At 39.7% G+C, this 27,675-nt stretch overlaps 1 protein-coding gene across 9 annotated transcripts in view; it reads left to right on the top strand.

Moving 5' to 3' along the window:
• CADPS (calcium dependent secretion activator) overlaps window positions 1-27,675 on the top strand; it is a 454,766-nt gene that overhangs the window by 318,979 nt on the left and 108,112 nt on the right. For 3 of the 9 annotated variants that reach the window (XM_069473769.1, XM_069473770.1, XM_069473766.1), the window contains 5 exons: window positions 2,439-2,575; window positions 5,938-6,125; window positions 20,453-20,554; window positions 22,106-22,169; window positions 22,603-22,726. In XM_069473769.1, the coding sequence (XP_069329870.1) occupies window positions 2,439-2,575; window positions 5,938-6,125; window positions 20,453-20,554; window positions 22,106-22,169; window positions 22,603-22,726 (615 nt within the window). Of the gene's footprint in view, window positions 1-2,438; window positions 2,576-5,937; window positions 6,126-20,452; window positions 20,555-22,105; window positions 22,170-22,602; window positions 22,727-22,980; window positions 22,993-25,081; window positions 25,151-26,019; window positions 26,038-26,450; window positions 26,466-27,675 lie in introns of all 9 variants that reach the window. The other 6 variants (XM_069473771.1, XM_069473768.1, XM_069473765.1 and 3 more) reach the window with 4 other exon arrangements.

Here is a 27,675-nt window from a genome sequence, read left to right as displayed (position 1 = left end):
TTTAAGCATAATTCCTGTAAGCCTACTTTAAAAATTTTAGTAAAAATGAAATTGTTCTTTAGACTTACTCTTAGCCCAGAATTAGCACCGTGGAGCTGGATTCACTGAGCCATTGTGATGGAGCGGGGGGCGGGGAGTGGGTCTGCATCCAGGTCCCCTTAGAGGAGCCAAGTCGCCTTTTCAGATCCATTTCCTGAGTGGCCCCAAAGCAAAATAGGTCATCAGCAAAGTTTTCAAGAGGTTCAACAAATAAACAAAGAATAAGAGACTTGCAACGTGTGCCATATTTTTAACAGCTACAAAAGAGCCCCCTTCTCTCTAAGTTAAATGACCGGTTGCACCATCATAACTGAAGAGCAATGAAATAGCCGAGCCAAACTGGCAAAGGAAGGCCCCGGACGATTTGTCAGCTTGCAGCCTCTTCGGAGAAATCCGGGAGCAAGAAGCTGATGCTAGCCAAAATGCCTGATGTGTCTGTTAAAATCGAGAGGCAAGGGGTGGATGAGGATTTTGATGAGGAGGAAGCAGGATGAGCCATTTGTGTATACCCCACGCTTAGTTTTTTCTGACCTGGGACTGACAGGAGGGAGGTGCAGAGGGCAGAATCTGTCGGAGGAGATGGAAAGGTGCGATCTGTGTTGCTCGAGTGTCATTATGCCAGGGGAGACTAAAGTTGAAGCAGGTTTAAGACACTTGCCTTGGGCCAGAGGAGTCACACACATGCCCTAGGAGCAGCTAGCTTTTCTCTCAGCACCAGCTTCTAGCAATCATGCATCAAAGGGGAAAGGTAGGTTGGAGACCAAACAACCAAACCGAAAGAATCCTCCTAGGTGAAGCACCTAACCTCAAGTTGAAAGTATTTTCTGGAAAACAAATTTAAAGCAGTTAATACAGTAAAGGAGATTCTCTCAGATTCGCTAATATAATTCCCACGCATGTGATATCCTTTCCAGAACCTTGTGTTTTATTTTCCTAATGGAGCGATTTAGCTGTTAAAATAGACATTCTTCAACTTGCCTTCTGGAAACCGTTGCTTCTGCGTGTCTTGGGCATAAACAACACATCTTGTTCAAACACTGACCACTTGCTGCTTCTATGAGAAAATGACAAAAGAATTTGTTTTTTTAATCTAACAATGAGAAGGCATAAATCTGACATACCACGTATTTAGGTTTGAATGCTACACAAAATCAATAATAATAGGAGAAATTATCCTCTTAAAGTCACACTGCTACCATAACCCAAGCTTACAACCATACCCCAAGCAGGGGAGAGAAAAAAAAATCTTCCTGGGCCCGAGGCCGCATATGGAAATATTATCCAAACTACTCCCAAGTCAGAAATTGATTTTCCCCATGTCCTGACAGCATCTCTGGTTCCTGGCAGGTCCCTGTATTCCAATAGAATACTGCATGCGAGAGGATGAATACAATCTTGCTTGATTTGATAGAAGATTATTTTTCTTCATAGTCTGCATATCAGAAGAGTCAGTAAAGAAGAGGTGAAGTGAGCTGATTCCTTTAATGTAAAGCACCTTCACTCCTACCTCTTCAGGATCTGCTTGGTCACACTTGAGTTGAATTCTCTGAATTATTTTGCCAGTTGAATATAGTGTATTTTAGTTACACATGTTGAGACTAATTAGTTAGCCCTTAGGAGGTTTTGCCTACAGCCTTCACCCTGGAAGGAAAAGTGTGAATACGTTGAGACTATTAATTCACAATAAATAGCAGATCATAGCCCTTGCTGAGTAAATTTCTGTTTGTCTCTTTCATAAGCTTTGCCTGAGTAAGCACCCTGTAAGGCAACGTCCTTGATTATCACAGACTAAATTCCCATTGAACTCAATCGGCAGGTTTCAATGAAAATCTTTTTTTTATTATTATTTTTAATTTTGCAGGGCGGGGACTCAAATCTTTTGTGAAACTAAATTGGCAATGGGGATTTGGAAGAAGAGGATCCAAATATTGTCACTTTGCTGAAAATCAGCATAACCCTTTTTCCAGATAATCCCGATAATTACAGAGAAATTGCTCTAGACATAACCACTGGAATGGCAGAATCTATTAAAAACCTACCAAGCTAAATAGGCTATTATAAGCAAAGATCCGATCTGCTTTCAGTGTTTGGTGAAATGCAGGCGAAGTTCCGGTCTTGTGCTTAGTTTTTAAAGAACAACATAAATGCACTGGAAATGTGATCATTTGATAAACAATGTTGATGCCAATATATTTTTGCCTAAATGCAATAAACTCACCAGTAAGTGATGCAAGTTGACAATGGGAGGTAAAAAGAATATCTTGGGGATGTTGGTGGGTCGCAACGGGGAAACAGCTAACGTTCATGATGCCTAGTGAATTCCTGTGTATTTGAAATGTCAAAGAAAATGTGATTTGTTTCTCTAAATTGTGTCTCTCTCTACATGTATAAATGAACAGACGCAGATAGAGCTCAAAAACATGGCATGGATGAATTTATCTCTTCCAACCCCTGTAACTTTGACCACGCTTCCCTCTTTGAGATGGTACAACGCCTTACTTTGGATCACAGACTTAATGATTCCTATTCTTGCCTGGCAAGTATATTCTTTGGTCTACAGCAATTTAAACATAACATTTTTTTTTTTAATTTCAATATTTCTCTACCTTTATGTCAGAAGCTCTTTTCTCCATTACAGAATCCCTTTAACAATTATAAATGTGTTCTTGATTTCCTGGGTTGAGATAGTTTTACTTACCAAAGAAACAAGACTGAACGGGAGGAAGCTATCAGTAGAAACAGATCCAATTCCCCAGCCTCCCTATCTTAGCTTCCCCCTTTTCAGCTGCTACATGAGAAATATTCCCAAGAGGGTAATCGAGTTTGGCACCTGCTTGTGGAGAACTTGTAAAAATTGCCTTGGTAGCTTAGAGTTTAAGATTCCCCTCCCTTCCCTTCCCAGGCCTGGTGATCCTATCTCAGAAATGAATGTATTCTTTTTGTATAATTTTTAAAGATTGAAATGATTTGTAAATAAACTTCACTTTTCATGAGCTAAGTTGATTTGGGTTTGTTTGTTTGGATGGCTTTTTTTTTTTTTTCTTCACAATATTCAGAGCATTTTTTGTTTTTACCCTTTGAGGGAATTTTTTATAGTGCTTTAGATATCTGGAAATCCAACAGGAGTATCAACATTTCCTGAAATCCTATTTTAAACCTCGATATAAATTATTTAAATTCAAGGGACTGCTATTATGTCTTTATTGGATTTCTGAAGATACATTTTTGGCTTTAAACTACCAAATTCAAAAGCCTAAAAAAGACTCACTTTATTTCCTTCTGCAAACCATAAATTGTTACTTCATTTCTTAAAGGTAAATGTTATGATATTGATCCCATTTTATGGATGACAATGGTGAGAGGAAGTGATAAAATGACTTTCCACAGAGGAAAATGCTCATTCCTGACTCCAAACACTAAAGTTAATTTATCTGTATAGTGTTTGTATTATGTAATTAAATAAGGTTAACATGTTATTGATATTAATATATATCATGAAAGCCTCTTTCTTTTCTAAATGACATGGCTGTATCCTAACTCTATTCTGACTAATTTTTATTTCAAATTTCTTTTTTTTTTTAGTGCCAAAAGCCAATATATAAAAAATAGTAGATAAAATAGTCTCAAAAACAGAAACTGGATTATGTGCAATAATTTATTAATCTGTGTCTCATGAAAGATTCATTGATTATCTCAGGTTTAGAATCCCTTCATCAGAAAAATCTGAACTTTGCCAAATTGGAAGGGAACATATCACTTTGACTTTAAAAAAAAAAAAAAAAAAAAAGCTTACCTTGCATTGCAAGGCAATTTTCCTCAAATGTGTTTCCTACAATTATGTGATTATTCACATAAATTGCATTTATGAAACTCGTAAGAATACGCCTCTGAACTTAAATCGTTCCCTTTTATGTGTAATTCCTATTCTCTTCAGCAATTTTCTTTGAAGTGTATTATTTCTAAGACTTTTCACATCATCCTTTTTTAACGCAGTTTTCTTTGTTTTGAAATTTACCATGAAGGAGAGTTAGTAAATGTCCTCTAAAATTTAAACCAGAAGTGAAATATTGGAGCTTGCTTCCCGTTAGTCACTTCTAGGCTTAAAATTGTGGTCTAAAATCCAAAATTAATTATGAATAGAATAAAATAGCTTCCTTCCCCACTTGTATACCTGTATCTATTAATCATCATCCCAAAATTTCAGAAAATAACAGAAATTAAAAAGACCTTATCTCCTGCCTCTATATATTCCATTTTCTCATTATTACAATCTTTTTTTCAGTTGGTTTTGGAGACCGACCAGCAGGGATACATAAATTTTTCTGTGTCTTCGACTGAGTTCCTAATTGATATTTCTTCAACTCTTTTCAAAGCAGCTATTTTGGCATCTACAAAAGACTTGGTGTCATCTGAGTCGTAGAAAATATATTTTAATCTTTCACAGCAGTGTTGTTTCTAAGATTTAGCATTTGGGGTAGCAGATGGAGTGGCAAAGAAGTTGCCTATAGGGGCAGCCCACTGCCTCGACTACTCTCCCGCCCTCTGCAGTAACTTATAATTTGAAATAGGAAAGATGCCGTCTTTCGTTGGATGCATTGCTGAGCTGCAAGTTGTCAATTGAAGATTCCCCAGATCCCTAATACAAGATTAGAGTGTTGCAAAGTCCTCCCTTGCTGTACTTCTGTGGCCTCTACCTGTCCCCAGTCACTTAATCTTTTTGCCTTTTCTCTCCCAAGATGGAGCAATATTCAAAAGATGACTCAAAGAAGACCCTCAAAGTAAAAATAAGTTTATATTTAAAACCGTCAGTTGGTTTATGTCTTGCTTCAAGCAGCAGGAACTGAAACCCCAAAACATGCTCGATTTCAGGTTCTGTCCAGGGGTGACCTTGAGTGGCAAGTCACTTGGCCTTTTCGAGCACCTGTTTTCTTAAGAGCATAACGGGGGTAGCAACTTCTATCCCATCATGCCACAGAACCTACTCTGAATTGGAGACTCCAACCAGGGTCTCTTTTATAGCAGAGTTTGGGCTGGTCCCATAGCAAGAAAATAAATAATAAGAAAACAAATACTTATCAGAAGAAAAATAAAACAAAACTCTAAACCAGCGCATAGGAAGTTCCTCTCATTTTACTTGAATAATCATATCTGATTCACAACTTGAAAACTTAGTCATGCTGTTCTCTTTGGAGAGTTATATTATTACCTTCATTTAAAAAAAAATTTTTTTTTAAATGCCTTCCAAAGTAAAAGGATTTATGAAGTCCTGGCATGTATGTAGACCAACCCTAAAATTTCTTCATGCTCCAGAGTAAACAGAAGACTTAGAATGAAACAGAGCTGGATTTGAGTCCTGCCTCTGTTTTGTATTATCTGTGTGAGTCATTTAACAACCAGGATTTCCATTTCCTTGTCTATAAAATAAAGATAAACCTTCTCTGTCTACCTTACAGGCTCAACTCAAAGTTCCTTGTCAAGCGTAAAGCACTGTGCTAATTTATGGCATTAATGTTATGATTTCTTCTTGTCGGTAATCAAGATGTTACCCCACCCTACCCCACCCTAACACTCCTTTAAGGTGTGTGGGGCAGTGTCCAAGCAGTGGGGGAGACTCGGTCCCTGCATCCATGCAGGCTGCTAATCCAGCTCCAGCACCTACTGGGAAATTCCATGTCCTCCCTGAACTCAGTTTTCCCATTCATGTAACAGGGATAACAGAATGCACCTCGTAGGTCTGTTGGGAGGAATGCGTTTAGCACAGTGGCTGGCACTTAAGCAATCAGGAAGTGTTGGCGCTGACTGTGTTTCAGTCCCCACCGCCAACCGCTCCCACCTCTAGCAGCTCTCCAGAAAACAACCTGTATTTAAAAGGAAGTCTCTCCTTTATTCTTCATACAGGGCTGGTTCAGTCCTGGCCAGGTGTTTGTACTAGACGAGTATTGCGCCCGCAACGGAGTCCGAGGGTGTCACCGACATCTCTGCTACCTCAGAGACTTGCTGGAACGGGCAGAAAATGGCGCCATGATTGACCCCACCCTTCTCCACTACAGCTTTGCCTTCTGTGCATCCCACGTCCACGGGAACAGGTGAGCGTGCGTCTGTGCGCCTAGAAGTATTCCTAAAAAACAACAACAACAACAAAATTGCATTGGCAATGGTTTATGGCTGTTCTTGCTTTTAGAAGCATCCCTGACTCTCTGTCCATCCCCATTCCCTCAGTAGTACACAAACACTAGACACACACACACACACACACACACACACACAAAGAAAATGAAGGTCTAATTTGGCTGCTTCTCCTTTCAAGAGACTTGAAACAGCATACGGGACTTCTAGGGCAGTCTCTGAAATTAGACCAATCTAAGTTAAAATCACAGCTCCTCCATTTACAAGCAGTGACGCTGGTTGGTAATTAAATTACCCTCTGGGCCACAGTTTTCTCATCTGTACAATGGGGTTGATTGTAATCTCATGGGATTGTTGAGAGGACGTAGTAGATAGAAAGGGCTCAGCCCAACGCCTGAAACATGGGAAGAACATAATAGACACTCGCCTTTGTTTGTTATCATTTATTCCATGTTCTTCAGTGACTACCTTCTTAGTGCCAGGCACTCTGGTACCCATTTAGTACACATGGTGAGTAAAAACCAGACACCAAAGCAAGGGCAGAATTCCATTTCCCATTAGTGCTCCGAAGAAAAGGAATAAAATTCCATGGCAGAATTTAATAAAGAAACATGACTCAGATGGAGTGGCAGGATGGCAAGGAGGACCTCCCTGAGGAAGTGCTGCTGGGGCTGAGAACTGAAGCATGTGTAGGAGTTGAGTGGTTCCAGGCAAAAGGAACAGCATGTACAAATGTCCTGAGGAAGGAGGAAGCCAAGTACATTTCAAGAGCTGAGGAAAGCTGGGTGAAGCTGGAAGGCAAAGATGATGATAACACTTATAATTTAACCACAGAACCTGGAAGAACTTTAGCGATCACAGTCTAATCAACCCCCTCATTTTATAGGTTTTATAAACAAGACTAGAATGTCAAGTCTCCTGACTCTCTACTAAGTAGTCTCTTTCTTTAGACCTTGCCCAGCTTCTGGGGGAAAAGATCCATGTTCTGAATAATGCAAAGCAGCAAATAATTTAAGAACATTGCCATTTGGCTCTGGAAACATGGAATAAATTTCCACACTGCCACAGCCAGCTTACTATCCCAATGTATGTAGCCGTGCATTAGTATAAAGACAAGCCTATATTACCCCACAGCTCCCCAACCAACAACCGGGGGTGGGGGGCACACCCAGGGAAAACTAGGTGGCATCAGAAACCCAGCCTCAGATGAAGAAATTGTTGCTCTGGGGAAATCCACATGTGAGAGAATCCAGAATTGACTATTTTAAATCAGAACTGTGTCAGTCATCTTCATCTTAGCAAGCTGTAAAACTCTGAAATATCTGTAGGATTTGTTCTATGCTCTTCCTCTCTCTAGTGCTGGTAGATTTTTATGAAATGCAACTTTAACATTTAAAGCTGGATAACAATAACATTGTAGGTTTGAATATTTAACAGGCAACAAGGTTATCATCACCTCCCATTGTTGCAAGGTTCGCTAGCCCAGCACGTGACCTTTTATTTGCATAAAAGATACTCATGAAAACTCGGATACCTGGGGGGTATCTGTGCATAATTCTGCTTTTTATAAATGTGTACACTTTGATGACTATCTGTTACAGCCTCTTGGACTGAATTTTTTAAAGAGAGAGGGAGAGAGAGAAGTTGCATTATATTCTCTGGGTTGTCACACTGTATTCTACATATGTTACTGAATAAGAAAGTGTTATAAAATAATGAAGTGTTTTTGTAAACTCCCTGGTAAACATCATCATGAATTATGATACACATTGTCTGGATTTCATATTGTAAGACTGCCACTTGATTCACAGTTAGGTTTATACATCTTGTCATGGAAACAGTTTTGGATTTCTTATTTTCTTTTCAGTTCTGATTTTCCTTATGCAAGTTTGCATCTTTTTTTTTTTCCTTATTATTTTAGTTTGAATGCATTTTCTCTTGCTTTTTGATGCATCCTTCTTTTTCTTTCTTTTGTTTGTGCATGTGTGTGCGCTCTTGAATGTCCTATGGCTGGCCACACTCTCTGCATGCCTCGTGTGACCACCCCCTCTCCAAAGTCAACAAATGCATGTGTACCTTAGTGGGCTGCTACCAAATACAGACCCTGAAGGGAGCAAAATTCCCTCCCCACCTGAACCAGAAGCTAAAAAAGATACCAAAAAGGAATCCAAAAAAAGAAAAGATTTCAAAACCCAGGCAAATCAAGAGCCCAAAAGGTAAGAAGTTGTGTGTGTATTGGCTTATGTTTTGCAGTATCTTTGCCCTTCCCCTCTCCATCCACGCCATCGCATCCACCTTTGCAGACAGCAAGCTTTGTGTATTCCTGAAGTCTCTGTTCCTTTAAGGGTGTTTTCAAAAATGTAATTAAAAAAAAAAATCCTAGCAATGGGCAAAAATACCATGTATTGGGACTAAATTTGAGTCAGGTGTTTAGTGACTTTAAAAACATGTTCATATTGAAAAGACTAATTGAGCGATATGTAAACAGAATTGTGAGTCAGATTGCTTTTTTTGTGGCATCTAGTTAGGGGCCTGGTACCTTACCAAGTCATTCATAATAAGCAACCTATGCTTTATAATTTTGAAATTATGTTTTAGGAGCAAATAAAATGGGTTGGCATAAGATGGGACTATACATTTTTAGTAACTCCGTCATTTTCAACAACCCTCCTCCTCCATATTCATCTTCTAAAAAGAAATCCATCTCAAATAATGATTTATAATAATGGCACAAAATAAATTTTAATTTAATTTATAAATATTAATTTATAATTGTCCTTAGTAGAATCACTTACATAATGAGGTCACCTTTAAGACACTTTTTAAGTTCTAGAATTTTGTTTATCCTGTCCTGCTTCCTATTTCCTTTAGGGATGCTCTTTTGGATTGATAAGTTGGCAAACTGGTGACTTTTTTTCCCTTTTAAAATAGGTTTACTAATTATTTCCAGTGTTAACCTTATATATCTTTCTTCTTCAACTTCTGTACCCTCACCCCAAATTAACATTGACACTTTAAAGCTTTGTTGTTGTGGTTTTGGAACTGATGATTCAGATCCTGGCATTGCCAAATTACCCAAAATTTTCAAGCATGTATGCTTTATGCATCATTATAAATTTATTCACATAATGAATATTATAAGAATACTATATAAGTATTTCTAAGTCTTGAAATGTATACAGACCAAATGAAAATGCAAACTTTCACTTTCAGGCACATGAAGGCAGGCTGTGTGCAGGTCCAATAGTGAATGAAGGTCAAAGAAAACCCATCTCCTTAACTGCAGCATGTAAGGATAGAAGTGAAGTGGAGTTTCTATTTGTGTTTCGCCATAAGGATTAGACTGCAAGGCAACAGAAACTTGCATTCGGTTTAAAAAAAAAAAAAAAAAAAGTGCATACAAGATGCTGTAGGTGCCTGAAGGTCAGGTCTGACAGACTGACAAGGCTTCAGAGAGGAAGCCTCCCTGGCTGCTGTCCATGGTGCTGGTTTTGGAAGGCTCAACATTCATGCAGAGCAGAGAACAAATGACCGGTGTTGAAAGACAGCACTTGCTCCTGCCTGATCTATTTCCTATGCCATAAAAAACTACCCATAAGGATCCTGACTGGTACTTTGAGAGGTTTATGTATGTTTCAGGATCTATGTTTACATTGCATTTTTAATGGAAAAAAAATCATAAGTATCAATTGTGTAGCATTCTACAGTTTACAAAGTGCTTTCAAACTTTTTAAACATTTGCTATAAAATTTTCAGTTTAGCTATTTTTACATCCTTTTTGCAGATGATAAAATAGAAAATCTGTAAATTTAAGTGGCAAATCCAGATATTCTAAGTCCAAAGCTCTTCCTTTTTGTGCTATATCAGCACTGTATGTGCTGAAGACCTGAGTGTTAGAGCCTGTTCTGCACAAATCTAGGAGAATCAGATCCCAATTCTGTGCCTCAGTTTTCTCACCTGTAAAATGAGCAGACTGAATCATAGTATCGGTAATTTCCCTTTAACCTCTAAAATTCTCTTCTATGGATTACAATAACAAATGATATAGCTCATTATCAGGTTTTCATAAATAAGGTTCAATTAAAATAAGGATAATCACTGCCATTTAATAAGTACTGCTATATGCCAGGCACTATGTACAGTGCTGTCAGCGTATGTTATTTCATTTCGTCCTTATTACATCCCTATGAGACGAGTGCCATTTTTACCCTTATCCAAAAGGTGAGGAGCTTGAGGTTCACATAAATTCAGTCACTTAACAAATAACTAACTGTGAGCCTGATTCAAACATGGATATTCTAACTAGAGAGCTTGCATTTGTAGCCACTCTACCTTGCTGCCTGTCCAGGATTAGCACTTATATATGGTGTTAAATGCCAAATTCATAGTTATTTGATATTTATTTCAACATTTCCAGGTGAGATGCTACAGCAGTCATCTGAATTAAAAAGTGGCCTAAAAGTGCCCAAAATCAATGTCGCCCACCTGGTAATTTTAGCCTTGTAGAGAAAGCTAAATTCTATCTGGAGTTTTAGACCGCATAACAGGAGTCTCCTTTGGATGCTAATTAACAGCCTTTGGTATTGGGAAAACCATGTTCCAAACCTCTGTCACCAGCATGACTGGCATTTACATGTGAAGATGTTATGTATTCTTTGCCCCAAATTTTTAAAAAATTCATGACATGTAAACAAATTGCCCTTTAGCTACATTTAACTGAATAATAGAGCCATTGCCATTGTGATCTCACAACCAGCTTCAGATTTGGTAAAAAGGTATGTTTTGCCCATTATTAACTCAGCAGCCCCACAGATAGATACAGAGCCCTGCCCTGCTGTGGCTGGAACTCACTAGTGACCACTCAGGTGCCAATGACTAAGTTCTTCCCACCTGCTTTGGAAGCCTGTGCACATCTCTATGAAAAACTGTACCTATGTGAATCAAAAACATTCTCATCAAATGTAGACACATCTGGTCAATCAGGGAGATGTTTGCTGTTCACAATTCCAAGCGCTGGGAGACATGGAACCATCCACATGTTTGGTATCTTTTAAAATAGTACTTCTCAACTAGGGATAATTTTTCCCCCCAGAAGACATTTAGCAATGTCTGGGAGACATTTTTGATTGCCACAGCTGGGGAAGGGTGGTGCTATTGTCATTTAATAGGTAGAAGCTAAAGATAGTGTTAAGCATCCTGTAATGCAAAGGAGAACTTCCTGCAAACAAAGCCCCAAATTTCAATAGTGCAAAGGTGGAGAAGCTCTGTTTTACACCAAATTCCCAGGTGATGGGCTGAATTTTTCCTTTTTACATGAATTTGTTGTTTCTTTTACATAGACTTACTCCATGTCTAAAGGCATAACAGGCGCCACCACTGATTTTCAAATTGTGTAGTGGTTCTTACACTCCAGTGTACACATAAATCACATGGGGAGTCTGTTAAAATGCAGAGTACCAGGTCCCATCCTCAATTTGATTCAGCAAGTTTTAAATGGAGCTGGGAATCTGTACTTTTAAGAAAGCACCCCCTCCCAACCATCAATCTAAAGCATTTGGTCTCCAGCTCACACTTGATTGCCAAACTTGGCTGCACATTCAAATCATTTGGAGAGGCTAAAAATGCTAATGCCTGGGCCACACCTGCAGAGATTCTGGTTTAATTAATATGGGATGTGGCCTAAATATCATGAATTAAAAATCTCAAGTGATTGTAATAACATTAGTTTGGGCCAAGTCTTTAAAACTGAACCCATTTTCTGAAAAGAAAGAGGGGAGAGAAAGGAAAATGTGAGCACGTTCAGCTGGTTGTGTTTGGCGATCATAAAATCCACAGATGTAAATTGCTATGTCTTCTAATTTTTAAATCAGCTCCTAAGGTTGCAGTACTTAATTTTCACCATAATATTTTTAGTATTCTTTCTAGATGACATTTAGATTAGCATCGCTTTGGTCACTGTCCCACAGTGACAAGGCAATCAAACAGCTCTGATGATTACAAGTTGCGTCAATGTTCCTTGGATCCCTTTATTATTGGGATTGGAAATTTTTCTCATTTACATTATTATTTAACATTTCTTGAATGCCAGTGCTGCTCTTCACATATGGCCTGTGTGGAAAGTACATTGTATCAGCAATTAACAAATCCATAATGCCAACCGCCCCAATCCAAAGTAAGCTGCATAGATTGAGTCTGCAAGCAGATGTAAGAGGGCATGAATAAAATTCTCTGACATGTATCCAAAGAGTCTTTTAGGAGATGTGTTTGGAGCCAAGGTACTGCCCATGTTCAGAGACCATATGATTCCTGTGGGTTAGGATTTGAGGAACTGAGCAATCAAATGGGACTCACTTTTCTCCTCTGCTACTCCTCCAGGGTCCCTGAGTCAGTACATGGTTCCAAATGCCCCATTGCCCAAGATGGAACCTCAGGAGCCATCCTCGATTCCTCCTTCTCCCCCAGCACATCACAACAATTCAATTACTGTGCCCTGGGCTGGAGCTGGGAAGGGAGAACTTCCCCAGACTCTGCTTGCTCGGCTCTTAAAAAAAAAGAAAAGAAAAGAAACAATTACTATGCCCTGTCAGTGCCTTTAAATATCTCTCGTTAATCAATTTCTCCCTCTCTTCAATGCCACTACCATAGTTCAGGTCTCTATCTTCTCTCCCTTGGACCACAGCAATTGCCTTCTTAACTGTGTCCTTGCCTGCAATGTTGGGCTCTCACTCCAAATCTGTCACACAATGGCTCCTTTTATTTCTTTTTATGAATGCCTACCTAGTAGTATATGAGTAACATATATTTTTTCTTTTACTCTAACCCCTTCTTCTCTCTCTCTCTCTCTCTCTCTCATGCACACATACACATACACAATGACATCATGTCTGGTGCATTTTAACTCTTTTTCCCCCAAAGAGAAACAGCAAAAGCTGTGTAGTAGGAATAGCTCTGTTTTACTGACCTCTGAATACAGCACTATATATAGCAGAAAGGCATGGATGGGGGTGACAGTGACCTTCACACTCTTGGTCTCACGTTTCACAATGGCACAAGGCATTATTGCACTTTTGAACGTGAGCACATCATTGGTTGGCCTTCCAACTCTGAGCAGTTGCTGGCCTTGCACATGGCTGAGTCATGCTCTCTAAATTCTAAAGAACCAGGTTTACTTTAATAGGAAGTACTTGCAAGTGAAAGTGGGGAGAAATTTTCAAGTAAATTTCAAGTACAAGTCAGCATCCCAGATGTCCAAGGAGAAGTTCTCTGTGGAGCTCGTCTCCTTTTAACTCACGTGATATAGTTAGGATACTTGGCCAAATCTCATGTTGAAATTGCATCCTCAGTGTTGGAGGTGGGGCGTGGTGGGAGGTGTTTGGGTCATGGGGGCTGATCCTTCATGAGTGGCTTCATGCCCTCCTGCCAATAACGTGAGTTCTTGCTCTGTTAGTTTTCATGGGAGAGCTGGTTGTCTAAGAGTACGGGCTCTCTCTTGCTCCCTCTCTCCCATGTGACATGCCTGTTCCCCCTTTGCCTTCCACCTTGATTGGAAGCTCCCCGCAGCCCTCACCAAGAATAGATGCTGGCACCATGCTTCTCATACAGTCTGCAGAACCATGACCCAAATAAACCTCTTTTTTTAAATAAATTACTCAACCTCACATATTTCCTTTATAGGAACACAAAACAGACTAACACACCATGTGACTCTCTTCCTGAAGGAAACCTGCCCCATGAGAACAGCAGATTTTCCAACCCAGACACAAAATCTTGTGCAATATGCTCGATTATCTATCCCATGGTGGAATCTTTCTGGCCCATAACAAACCATCAATTAATGTATATTTTCATTCTAAAATTTCAACCATATGTCCTCATCCTGTGGTCATTGAATTAACTGGCACAAAAACATATGTTCAGATAACACACACCTTTCCGGGTGGGTGTGATACTAAAAAGGTGCTGGTCTGACCACTCAGAAGTCTATATATAGAGTCTTCAGAGTGGAATCTAAAGCTTATCTGTGTTTGTTTAGAAATAAAGAAATCCATCTCTTCTCTTATTCCTCAAAAGGAAAAATCTGTGTTGTACCAATTTTGGAATTGGTTCTGTTGGAAAACCATGCAGGCTTTCCTGTGTTTTATATCATTTTTCTAATCATCTGTTGGGTCCTTGCTTCATTCAGTACCTGGATCAAGCCTGTGCCACTTTGATGAATGTCCTTATGCCAACAGCATCCATATTTTTAGTGATTGTTCAGTAGAGAGAGACTTCTCAACCACTCCCATCCTTACAGTAGGGTAGATGACACCTTCTGATATTATTGGGATATAATTGCATGTTTAGAAAAACTATAAACAAGTCAGAAAAGACTCACTGGTATACTTTTACCCCTCCCCCCCTTTTGAAATTAACTAATAGCCAACCCCAAGAAGCTACAATGTGCACTTGTAATGTAGAAACCGCTTGTTGTTGCTTCCTGTCTTACTCTTTGTGATACAAACACTTTGATATATTTGTTTTAGCAGCGTGTCTGAGCCCCAGGGCGTCGGGGCATAATTAGAAAAGGGCACGGGCTGGAAGGGAAGGAGAGGAAGGGGTGAGACTGGCTTTCATAATGAAGCAGTGACTATGGGATGTGAGAGCCCTGATTATAATTTATAATTAGCCTAGGATTATACAAACCATCCAGATGAGCAAGTAGGGATGTCTCCTTTTGAGAAGATAATGCTTTGGTGCTACCTTGAATTTGTAGTTATTAACCACTTGAAAGAGACAAAGGAAAATATTCCACACTAGAATTAAATTCAAAGGTATAGTTCTAAAACGTGTAAGGATAAAGAGTTGCTGGGAGAAATCAATTTGAAAAAAAAAAAAAATGAGGTTGAAAGGGGATGTTTGGTCTAAATGTCCTACTTAGGGAGCATGGCAAAGAACATCTACTAAGATATTCTGTCCCACTCTGGTCCTTTAAGCTCTCATGTTTCTGGGCTGGAACAATTTAGTAGCAAGTAGGATTCAGTTATCATGCTTGTTTAAGGACATTTTCATGGATCCGTAATGCGGTCTGCAGGCATGCATCCATTTGGAGAGAGAGAATATATCATGTTTACGGTGCCTGCTCCAGCATATGTGGACATTTGCATTTGGAGATGAAAGTATATTCCCTCTTCAGCTGGAGTTTTACCCCTTGTTGGTAGTGATCGGGGAGGCTTAAAGCTGGTTGTATGCAGAGCGGTGGACCAGACGCTCTTTCCTCTTCTGTTGAATTGATACATTTCTTTTTACACATGGATTCTGCACTTAATCACAAAACAGGTGCAATATCGGAATACATCAGTCTTTGTAAGCTTTGAATTAATTTAGTGTCCTGACCTTGAAAAGACATCTTACCTTTCAAAAGAAGGGTTTGTGCCCGGCTTTCAATATAATGTGGAGAACCATGCTAGGAATCCACGTGCTCACCTGGGTGTGGAGCGACAGTGTAACAACCCTATAGAGGTAAATTCATTTCATAAAACACATCGCAGCTTGAATTCTTTGACTACGTTGTTCACACATAATTTCAAATATCAAAATAGAATGTTTCATATTAAAAGCTCAGTACTTAATCATATTGGATTAATTTGACAATAGACATCGATTAATGCACTCTAGCTCAGAAGCATTTGGGGAAAGGAGAACAATTTGCATAACTAGTTACTCAAAGGATGGGCAGCTGGGTTATGGTAGTTTCAATTTGACAAAAAAAAAAAAAAAGAGAAAAACGAAGCTCTAGATATATTATTATTTGTGACATGGCTCAAGATGGGAGACTGTGAGGAGAGTGAAGATGACAGAACTGGTGCTAACCACTGTGACAAGAACTTGAAGAGCAGCCGACATGACATCTTTCCTATCATGCTGCCGAACATGTCAACTTTGTGAAGGACAGTGAGAAAATGGTTTGCCGAAAACTTGAAAGGTGGATTCGGGAGATGCCCGCCGTGTCAGATGCGATATAGTCTGCCGTGGCCGGAGAGACCCACTTCTGGCTCCCGCAATGGCCTGCAGGTGGGAGAGCATCCAGTCTTCAGCCCGGCTCCAAAAATGACTGCACTTGACCTGCATATTGTCTCAAGTTTGCGAGATCATGATATACAAGAAGTGAGTTGTTAGCCAGTGTGCAGTTAGGTGGAACCGGAGACCAAGGGCTGCATTTCCGTGTGTGTGGGGGGGAAGGGGTGACTAAAGCTAAGTTCAAAGGCATCTGCTAGTAAAATTGAGGAGTGTGGGGAAAGAGGAGCTATGGGCTTTATGAACTTACATCAAGTTTAATAGAAGTAACAAAAACTAACTCTGGATAATCCAAGCAGAGGGGACTTTATTAGGAGGATGCTGGGAGCTTCAAAGAAAGGAAGGGGAAAACTGGAATCAAGGCAGCGACAGTAGAGTATGAAGTTGGACCAGAGCAGTGGTTCTTAACTGTAATTAGAGTGACTCGGGGAGCTTTAAAAACGCCAGCGTGTAGGCTCCACTACAGACAGAGTGAATCCGAGCTTTGAGGGTGGGACCTTTCACAGTTCTAAGGTGCAGCCAAAGATCAAGAACTATTGACCTGTAAGGATGATCTGGTCAAGGCCTAGATGCTGGGACAAGCTTATTCCATTCTAGCTTTGCATCATTTATTCAAGGTAAAGATTTAAGAAGAGAGTGTCCAGGTGGCTGAGTTGAAGTCATAATCCAGTTTGGAGGTAGAGTGGCATGCAAGGGAGAAGCTGGCCTCTAGGAAGCCCTCCAGCATTAACGGTGAGGGAATAAGCCCCTCAGTTTACCCTCAGGAGTACCCAGAGTGTGGTCAAGGCCATCCCTCCAAATCTAGGGGCTGTTGGGAAGGGGCAATGGATGCTAAAAAGCCAAAAAAGCAAGAGGAGTAGAATGTGCACAGTCAGGACATGAGGGGGCGAGAGATTCGGGCTCCTCGACATGTGTTCTGCGTAAAGCCGGGCTTTTCTAGCTCCAAGTTTAAAATCCAGCGTTATCCTCCTCTTCTCTCATTCTTTGTGTCTCCTCAAGTGTTAAAAGTACTGAGAAAGGAACAAGATACCGAGCCAGTTTTATGACAATTATAGAATTACCCCCAAATGTTTCCAGAAAGACAAAGCAAAATGAAACAAAAGCATGGCTTCTGAAAGACGCTAATGCAGTTCTATTTGTCTTGCCACCAGCACTGCTTGGAACAGCACATGGAAACAGTATGAATGCCACTTTAGAGGGGATGGGTAGCTCAGTAAGTGGACTGTGTACCTGTTGTAGAAGATCTCTGCTTCCAAAGCACCCCCAATCTAAGGGAAATTGGGAACCCTGAATCAAACTTACCCTTTCAGCCACTGAAAGCACCACTCACCACATTTTTTTTTTTTTTTTTTTTTTTGCTCTAGAACAGAGGTTCTCAGAGCATGGCCCCAGCAGCAGCAGCAGCAGCAAGCTTCTTAGAAATGTAAATTCTCAGACCCCACCCTAGACCTGCTGAATCAGAAACCCTGGAGTGGGGTGGGGGACATGCAGGTTGTCACAGCCTTCCAGGTGATTCGGAGGCACGCTCCAGTTTGAGAACCACTGCTTTAGAAAAAGTATTTCATTGCTTCTGTGGGAAAGAGCACTCTCCAAAATAGCTAACCAGAGGTTTTCAGCGAGTAGCTCTATGGAGAGCTGTACAATTAACCTGGACAATTAACACTGACAAATTATAAGGGTCGATGAAAAAGAAATTGATGTTTGACAAAATTTTCAAAAATAATTCTGTTAAATTAAAAAAGAATACTTTTGCTTTTTAACTGTCCTAGTCTTTCCTAGTTACAACCTGTGATCCTTGACAAATTATATTATTCCTGCATGTCTTTTCTTTGGTTTGTAAAATAGCATCCCCTGTTACCAATACTATTTCAGAGCAATTCTGGTAATTACAAACATTGACTTGTTTTATCACCTGTTTTTGTTGGTGAACTCTGTACTATGACATGCTTTACACACTTCGTAAGGTTAGTTTGTTTTATTTATATGAAACTAAAAGTATTCACACTGACATAGATTATCAAGAAGCGAATTTAAGTGACTACAATAATTTTTATGTATTTTTTGTGTGTTTTTAATAAAGTCTTGAGAATACAATAATTTTTAATTGGTTTACTTTTTTTGGCATAGTGAGATTAAGGGTGTTCAGAAAGTAGTCCAAGGAGAGGTTATCAGGGAAGCAGAAGCTGCTGTCTGATACCTTTAATAACGACAAATGGGAATCATCAGGACAAAAGGAAAAAAAAACATAATCCAATGTTTTGTTTGTATTAATAATAACACCCCTTGTAGTGAGAATTAACTGAGAAGGCCAGGCATACACTAAATGTTCAGTTTTTATCATCTCAAACACAAAGCAAAAAGCTGCCTTCTGGTTGCCTAATTGCCTTAGAAGACTTGTCAGGTAAGGAATGAATGGTTTTATTCACAGAGAGGTTTCTCTCCTAATAATGACCACAGAGATCTCTGGGCTATCCGTGTTAAATGGTTTCCATGCTTTTTGCCGTGATCTGTAAACCCATCCCTGAACTGTAAATTATATTTAATAGCAATTTTTCTGGGTTGATTCTCTACCAAGACAAACGATATGCTTTGAATGGCTCCCTTTGCCCCAGTCGAGTGTGTGCACGCACATGCCAATCACATAAACAAACGTGTGTTCAGGGCATTTAGTAACCTGAATTCTCTATAAAAATTCAAAAGCCACAGCTAAAGGAAGTTGTATATTTTAACAAAAACATGAAAAGTTAATAAAAAGACAGTCACATGTATTTTGTGGGGCACAATGAATTCATCTTGAGATTTAACTACAGATTTGAGGACAGTTCATGTAAAAAAATGTTAATAAACTTTGTAAATTAACATTTAAGATTTTTCCAGAAAATTTGAAAACAAGGGCACATTCCTACATTGCACAGCCTGCTTGTTATTTACCATTTTGCCTTCTTTCTTCCTTCAAGTTTGGGGGAATATGAAGAAATAGACTGAACAGGATTTTACTGTTTGGGGGTGTTTTTCACAAAGTAAGGGAGGGGAAATTTTCTTATTTTTCAAATAGGACATTTTTATTACTTAAAAAGGAGGAAAGCTGACCAATTAACCCCTAACAGGAGGTACAATGCTATCATTTGCCAAGTCTTTTGTGCAGTCAGACTGGTCTAGTATAAAGGATTTTCCCAACTTATGCTGGATCCTTGAGAAGGCCTATAAATAAGACCATTTGTTTGGTCTCAAAATGACTTGCATTTGCAAACTGAAGAATGTTCCAATAGAAGTTTCATGGTGACACACCAATCTGCAAACTGGCTCAGCCAGTAGTCAAAACAAGTCACTACGAGATCTGGGAAGCTGAAGTCTTTGAATGGGTCAGATTATCCTGCGTATAGTTTGGCACAGATAAATTTGGGCTATAAATATGCAGCCTCCCTTTATATTTTCAACTTGAATGGTCTGTAACCAATAGGGGAAATATGTGTGCACCTAATGGTGACACAGAACCATGAAAATGCTATGATCAAACCGAAATCACTTGTTTATGCTAGAGTCCTTTGTATTACAATGAGCAGTGGTTTGCTCAAATTGGAAAGCATATGTGGTTTGTTCTTCACTTAATGCTTGAGCACTGAAATTAATCTGAACGTCTATAATGATAAGCTGGAAATTGAGCCATTAAGACATTTAACACTGGGTAAGACAGACACTTACAAGGCACCTGATTTTCATAGGAATTTGTGTGCCTAATTCAGGGGTCCCAAACCCAAGTGCCTACACAGGTATACAAATTAGAGATGTGGACCAGGTGAATGCCTGCCCCAGGTAAGGAAGAAGCTATTAGCAGCCCATTAATAATACCAGCTGTTCTCAATTTTCAGGAGACCCCCCCCACCCCCACCCCATCAATCAGAATTGTGTTATAAAACTATCCTAATTTTAAAAATATTGTCAACTAGTTCAAATTTTTTAAGAAGCAATGAGCCAGACGGAACACGTCTATGAGCTGGACTTAACGTGCAAGCCACCAGTTTGTACATTTTACCATTTCGCAAGAAATGAGCCACGGTTCTGCAAACGCCTCCAAAGCGATAACCTAGAAAAACAACCCATCCCTTTTAGAAGCCAACCCTGAAATAGCAGGACCTCGTTTCTTCTAAAATGGACAGTTTCCTCCTGCTAGAGATTTGATTTGATGGTGTCAGCATATGAGGTTCCCGTCACTTCATGACATGTCTTCTTTCAGGCCCGATGGAATAGGAACTGTGACTGTTGAAGAGAAGGAACGTTTTGAAGAAATCAAAGAGAGACTCCGAGTTCTGTTGGAAAATCAGATTACACATTTTAGGTAAGGCTCTGGTGTTTAGGGGCTTATTAGGAGGGTGAGACTGGGGAGGAACAATTAAAGGGCTTGATTTTCCAAAGCTGTAAATCTACCAGAGGTACCTTGGCTATTAGAAATAGCTTTGTAGAAAAACCAAACCAATCAGACACGGTTCCTCAATAGGCAAGAAAATAGAAATTCTTTCTTCTTCTTCTTTTTTTTTTTTTTTTGTATTTTATTTTTTTCTTTTGCTCAAGAATTGCTTAAGAACTTGACATTCTTAAGTTCATTTTATTTCCACTGAAAGAACAAAGCCTTCCTGTGTGAGCTGACCACCAGCTGATGATAAAAAGTTGAATTTGAAGTTTCTTCAAAGTTCCTAAATAAAACAGTAAAAAAACGATCCTGTGGGTCAGATCATAGTGAACAGGAAGGTAGGCAGTGGTGCCCATAGGACAGTCTCCATTTTCTCCACCCCCTCGGAAACAGGACAGGCTGGCTACATGGGGAAAGAAGGAAACCTGGACCAGCCTGGTAGCTTGAATCTTCCCTGTGTGCAAGAGACAGCCAGCGTGACACCCCACAGCCCACCTCCCCCTTGGAGCAAATTAGGCGTTTCTAATGCTGTACTGGTGGTTCTGGACCAGAGATCCTAAAATAGTAACTCAAAAATAGGAATCGCATTTATAATAGTTCCTATTTGTTAAATACTTCCTATCTGCCAGATACAGGACTGGAGGCTGGAGAAGTATTAACTCATGTTTTTGTATTCTCAGAATGACTCTGTAAGGTTGTTATTATAATCCTCGTTTAAACAAGGAATAAAATGTGACTGCACTTGCCCAAGGCCACGCAGCCAGCACGTGGAAGAATGGGATGCATACGTAGGATAGTCTGAGTCTGAGTGGCCACGTTGGTCTCTGTGTGCCAGGAGCAGTGTTCTAAAGGCCTCTGACAGCCTGAAACAGTCAACGGAAGTCCTAGTGGCACCTGACACAGTTCTTTCTGTGCCATGAAAATCCTCCCAGATAAACTTTTATTGATTATATGCCATATGTAAAATGCATTACCAATAGCAAAAGGTCTGTAACAATGGAAAACCACAAGCAAGGAAGGACAGTTAGCAGAATCATGAATTTATTCTAAATAGACTCCTCTATTCCACATATCAATCCCTTTGGGGGAGAGTTCAGTAAGTATGTTTGCATTTCAGCCTGTTTCAACTAATATTTTTTTTACTGCTGGTCTCAGTAGTAATGTATAAGGTCACATTTGAGCTAACAAATAGTTCTCCTTCACAATAGAAATCCAAACAGAGCCTTGTGTCATCACTTTCAATATTCTTTTCTGCTGCAGACATTTGCAGAGTCCCTCTTTAGTCATTATTCACACGTACACATATATACATTATATACACACATATATGGTGTGAATTCAGATTAACATAACACAACGTGACAAAATAAAAAGCATTTTCCGCTCCTCAGAGAGAGTTGCTATAGGAATCAAATTGCAGCATATTTCATGCTAAATGTAATAATTTGGGCAACCTTAAGAATTTTATGTCTTTTTTAGGTATTGCTTTCCATTTGGTCGACCTGAAGGTGCTTTAAAAGCTACTCTCTCACTCTTGGAAAGGGTAAGAATGAAAGTAAAAGACAAATCACATCTATAATGAAACATAAACATGATTGCAATTAAAATATTGTGGTTGAATGACCTAGTTTGTCATTTTTAAAGGATTTATTTACCATTCATCAAAATATCAGAATAAAAGTGAGGAAACTGCCAAAATTCTTGATATTTTATCTCCAGACTCCCAAAAAATAGGATATATAGAAGATATGTTCCAAGCCCTTCCCTAATTCATGGCCGGGCTTTGCCATTCTAACTGTGCATTGCAATTCTAGTGCTTTTTTTTTTTTTTTTTAAGTGATGGCTCTCAATCTGTATTTAGTCACAAGGAAACATTCACAACTAATTTTAAACTTGAACTCTTTAAGACGTGTGAATGAGTAACACATTGGCTTGAACCTTCTTAATAATAATCCCTTTTTTTTTTCTACCTAAAGGTTTTGATGAAAGATATTGTTACCCCAGTGCCACAAGAGGAGGTAAAAACAGTCATCCGTAAATGTCTGGAGCAGGCTGCTTTAGTGAACTATTCTCGGCTCTCAGAGTATGCCAAAATCGAAGGTAAGGCTCCCTTCTGCCCCTGGTTTTGAATTTAAATTTTGGTATGCCTCCCTAGGGAAGTCTCTCTCTTTTCTGAAGGGCACCAGAAAACAGTGGTCCGCCCGAGTTTGTTAAGCTGAAACCTGAAAGCACTTGAAATATGGAAGCTTCCTTGGCTGTGGCCAAGTAAATGAATAAAAAGACAGAACAAGGGCTCAGGAAACGGCCTTTGTAGGGAAACAATATTGAATATAGGTTGATATCAGACAACTAAGGTCCTTCTGAGAGTGTGTGTTGGCCCTAGGTATCTTCTCTGAGGCTGATGTTTTCCTACGAGAGAGTTCCGTAGGATTGCTACCTTCTTTAAATAGAGGGAAACGAAACAGTCTGTTGTCCACTGCTAACATGGGAAGTAAAGCAAGAATTGGATAAAGCAACGTCAAGGTTTCACTTAACTCTTTCTTCCCCCCTGAGAGTACCTTGTGTTTTGGTAGTGTATCAAACTTGATGTCAGGTTAGTGTTGAGCCACACCTGATGGCTCCAGGCTGGCTGTAGAGCTCACTCGTTCTTGTTACTCCAGAGCTTGGATGCTTGTTGCCACTGCCCTCACAAGTTTTAGGGAAGTGGTCACTGATGACCAAGTAATCACCAAAGGGACTTTGAGTAAACTCTACTTGAGAAGATATGGTTCTTTGGGACCTATTCATTCACAAAGGTATTAATCACTTTTCATTGTTACCCTGTTGGCTGCTATAGGGTGATTTGAAAACCACATCCAACTTGACCAGTGGTGTAAGTGTATAAATGTGGAAGTTCTGTGTGCAAAACTCGATGTGTCCGCATTCTGAAATCTGATGTTCTCTCACACGGGAAACACGACACCTGACTAAAACCAGCAAATGCGTATTGTCTGCCTCAGGACGACTGGGGGGAAAAAATAAAAACTAACCAACCACCCAGACCCCATCACTTACTCTGCCAAAGTCCTTGTTTCCTTAGAGAATTAGGTTAAGATCATGTCAAATTCGCAGTGTTCTGTATATTACATGTCCTCCCTCTCTCGATTTTTGTCTGTCTGACGATGCAAATTGTGTACCAGTGGTAATGAATTCATTGTTATGCATCCAGGGAGAAACACTTAAGAATTGGGCACTAAAAGGATGTTTGTCAACTCTTGACTTGGTAATGAGTGACAAAAATAGAGGAACAAGAAGATCATTAAAGGGTTATATTAGCAAATAATTGTTCCAGCATTTACCGTCCCAGGACATAACGATTGGTTGTATTTGGTCAAGTCAGCCGGGTACCTAATAATACTAGGCAAGGCCAGAGATGGGATGGGATCAAGAAACGTTCCGTTGCCATGGCTGCTGCCTCATAGGTCTTGGTCTAGCTATTAGTAGTCTTTTGGTAAGATCTGCTCTCTTCTTTCAGATAAATATATCCAAAAACAAACTTTAAGATCTGTAAGTAAAAATGCATTCATTTCCAAAGTAGATCAGCTGGTCTGTAATTTCCTTTTGTGCCTCAATTCTTCTTGGTTGTGTTAATTATCTTTTGCACTGTGACTTTTAGGTCTGGGGATTCTTTGAAGAAACCAATCCTTTTTTTCCAACTCTCTTTTCAGAGAAGTACCTCATTCCACACTACCTGCTCTCTTCTGCTTCTCTCCTTCCTTGTCCGTGATTGGCTCAGCCACTTTTTGACGTGCCCTCTGCAAAAGTGGCTGAGACACCAATTTCAAAGCATGCTGGGATTGTCAATTCAGACAACCCAACATTCTCTGGCTGCATGTATCAGGTTTTCTTTCATGAACATAGTCCACCGTAGGCTGAGACATTGCAGCTTTAGAGTTATTACTACCAGACAACTTTCTTTTACAAGGCTCTGATCCTACCCTCAGAAAAGCAATCTTCCATTTTTACTTTGGAGCCCTCTGTGAGCATTTACAGCTTAGTTATCTGAGAATTTTGGAAAGAAGTTGTAGTAATATTGCCGGAGACTATGTTTATGAAGAAATACCTCAAGAGCCTTAGATACTAAAGTCTGAAATCCTTAGTATCTTGGAGCCTTAAATCAATGAAATTTTGTTTCCCTCTACTCATGATGTTTTTGGTCATTGTATTCTTGCAAACAACTCTAAAGAGACGTGTAAAATCATGGTCACAATCTCTCTCGTGACTCATGGCATGCTGAATGGTTAATCCAGTAGATCTCCAATTTGGAAACTCCTTTTTTCTTTTATCCTGTGTTTATCCCAAAATACTCTGTGGCTATTTTCCTTTGAGCTAATGTAACGTTTTCCTCTAACCTATGACCTTTAACCTCTTTACCTCTGACCTAAGCCTCTTGCATGCCCAAATCCTCTTTTATAGGGAAAAAGAGAGAAATGTATGAGCATCCTGTCTTCTGCTTGGCCTCCCAAGTGATGGATTTAACCATTCGTGAGTACCTACCACCTCCTCACCATGCTGTCTTCACTCTTTCTGTTTTCATTATTTCAAGAAAATCCAGATCCAAACCAACTCACTCTCCTTGCTTCAAGTTTTTTAGCATTGGCTTGTCTGTTGGTTCTGTCTGTGAAACCCAGTGTGAGAAGTCCAGTCACTTTTTATCAGCCCAAAACAGGTTAGACAATTAAGCCATTTGTTTGTGATAAACTCAGATTTGTCTGTAAGTTTTTCAGTTATTCTCTGTCTGTGACCTGAATGCATTTTTACTTTGCTTGTGTGTAACCCCAATTTGTAAAGTGCTTGTCACTGGTACACAATCAAAAGGTAGCAGCTAGGCCGGGGAGCAATGTGTTAGGTGTCAGATAAAGGACATTTGGGGCAAAGTCATGCCTTCTTTTCCATGTTTAAGATGTCAAACTATTATGGGTATGAGATCACGCCAGGTGGTCCATTCTCTGTAAAATTCGATCTTATATGCCTCCTGTCTATTCTCTCTCAAGCTGGGAAGCTATTCCTTGTTCTCTCTGGAGATTTTGACTTGTCCTTGTCCTCTAACCTCTGGCTAGAACATATGACTTAATTGTCACTTGGAGAGTTCATGTATGTTTCATAGCTTGATTTCACATTAAACTTAATTTTACTAATTTTCTATTTGTGCAGCATTTTCCACCTCTGTGAAGGAGCCTTTTTTTGCTGGCCCCCACACTTCGGGGCGGTGGGAACCCAAGGGCAACCTTTTCTTTCCAATATCATGTATCACACATAAGTGGGGGGCATTTTGGTCCACTTGCTCATTAATCCTGCATATGTGTTCTTGTTTCTCTCTCTTCTCTCCTTGTTGTGCTCTCTCTTTCAAATAGAGAATCAAAAGGACGCAGGTGAACCAATTGTATATGCATTATAAATTATCAGGACTGTTGAGTTATATTCCGTTTTTGTTTTTGTTTTTTAATAGCTCCTTAAGGTATGTACTCCCAGAGAGCGATGTGGAGTTGCAATAATACTTAAGGAGTTAATTTGTGCTGTCTAAATACATCTCATGCCCATTCGATGTTGACCTTTTGAGAGCAGAATTTCCGAAAAGGCATAATCTCTGAAGGAACAGAATTCTGGTTTGCTGCAGAGCTTCATTTCATCTTTGGTTTCAGGATTGCAGTGATTTGGCCTCATGTGTGTTTAAAAAAAAAAAAAATGTTATTGAACCAAATGAACCTTCCTTTTTGTTTTTCATTTCTTTTTTCTGTTTTCTGCCCTACTGAGAAGTTTGTGTTCTTTGATGAGTGTTTATCAGCCGAGACAGAGGGAAGTTGTGTCCGTGTTGTTCTTGTTTGTATCACGTGATGAAGCGGGGCTCGTGGGCAGGATGACAGAACAGGGGCTGTTGCTGGAAGTTTCACGGGAGGAAACTCTTAGAAAGTTCTCTGGCTTTGGAAATTTTCTTCTTGTTTGGTCCCAAAACTTCTGAGCCTATTTTGAGGAGAGCTCTGACTTAAAACTTTAAGAAATATATAATATTGATCATTGTTTTTAAAGTATAAAGGATTCTCAAAAATAATTACCATTTCATCAAAGTCAACAGTTCAGTATATTTCAGAACAATCAAGAAAGCATTTTTGAGCACATGCCACTCACAAACCTATGTTCAAGACACCATGAGCCTTTCTCTCCCTGCTAGGGAAGGTATTTATTTATCCAATCGTTCATTCACTCATTCATTCATTCGTTAGACAACTGCTTAGTGGGAGCCTTCCCTGTAGTAGGTACAGCGTTAAAAGCTAGAGACTAGGTAAACAAGAAGGAAACAGGTGTTAGCCTCAGGAACACATGTACAAATGGGTGCATATGTGTAAATCAGGACACTGATCATGACTTATGTGTAAGGGGGATGAGGCATTGTCAGAAAACCATGGAAGTCTTCACAAGATGTTAGGGCTTGAACTGCATCTTGAGAGAGAAATTAGAATCAGTTAGGTGGAGCTAGGATTGGGGAGTGGAAAGCATCCTGGATAGAGAGAGTAGTATGTGCAAATACATAAAACCGAATAGCTAATAAAAATAATGAGCACTTATTCAATGTGTATCATGTGCCAGGTGTGATTCTAAGTGCCTTATCTGTATTAACTCATTCATTCTCCGTACTCCTTATGAGAGAGATACTATTATGATTCCCACTGTAGAAATGAGCAAACTGAGGCACAAAGAGCTTAAAAAACACTTCTAGAAGCATAAGTGGTAGAGCCAGAATCTGAGCCCAGACAGAGGCTATGCTCTTAACTATGCCGCAGTTAAAGTAACGTGGCTGCAAAACAGGCTGAGATGGTGGCAGTGATGGGCACTGATGATGGCGAGACAGGCGAGGGACAAGATCTCAAAGGCATTTCTGTGCCATAATAATGCAGATTTCAGACTGTATCTCATGGTTCAAAGGTTCTTCACCTGAAATCTATGCCAACTTTTGCATGCATATGGATTTTTCCAAGGAAAGATTCCAAAGGTCTCACCCCCAAAAGTGACAG

Source organism: Eulemur rufifrons, chromosome 7 (assembly GCF_041146395.1).
Source record: "Eulemur rufifrons isolate Redbay chromosome 7, OSU_ERuf_1, whole genome shotgun sequence".
NCBI lineage: Eukaryota > Metazoa > Chordata > Mammalia > Primates > Lemuridae > Eulemur > Eulemur rufifrons.
Note: the sequence above shows the minus strand (reverse complement) of the source record. Positions and strands in the feature narration are given on the sequence as shown.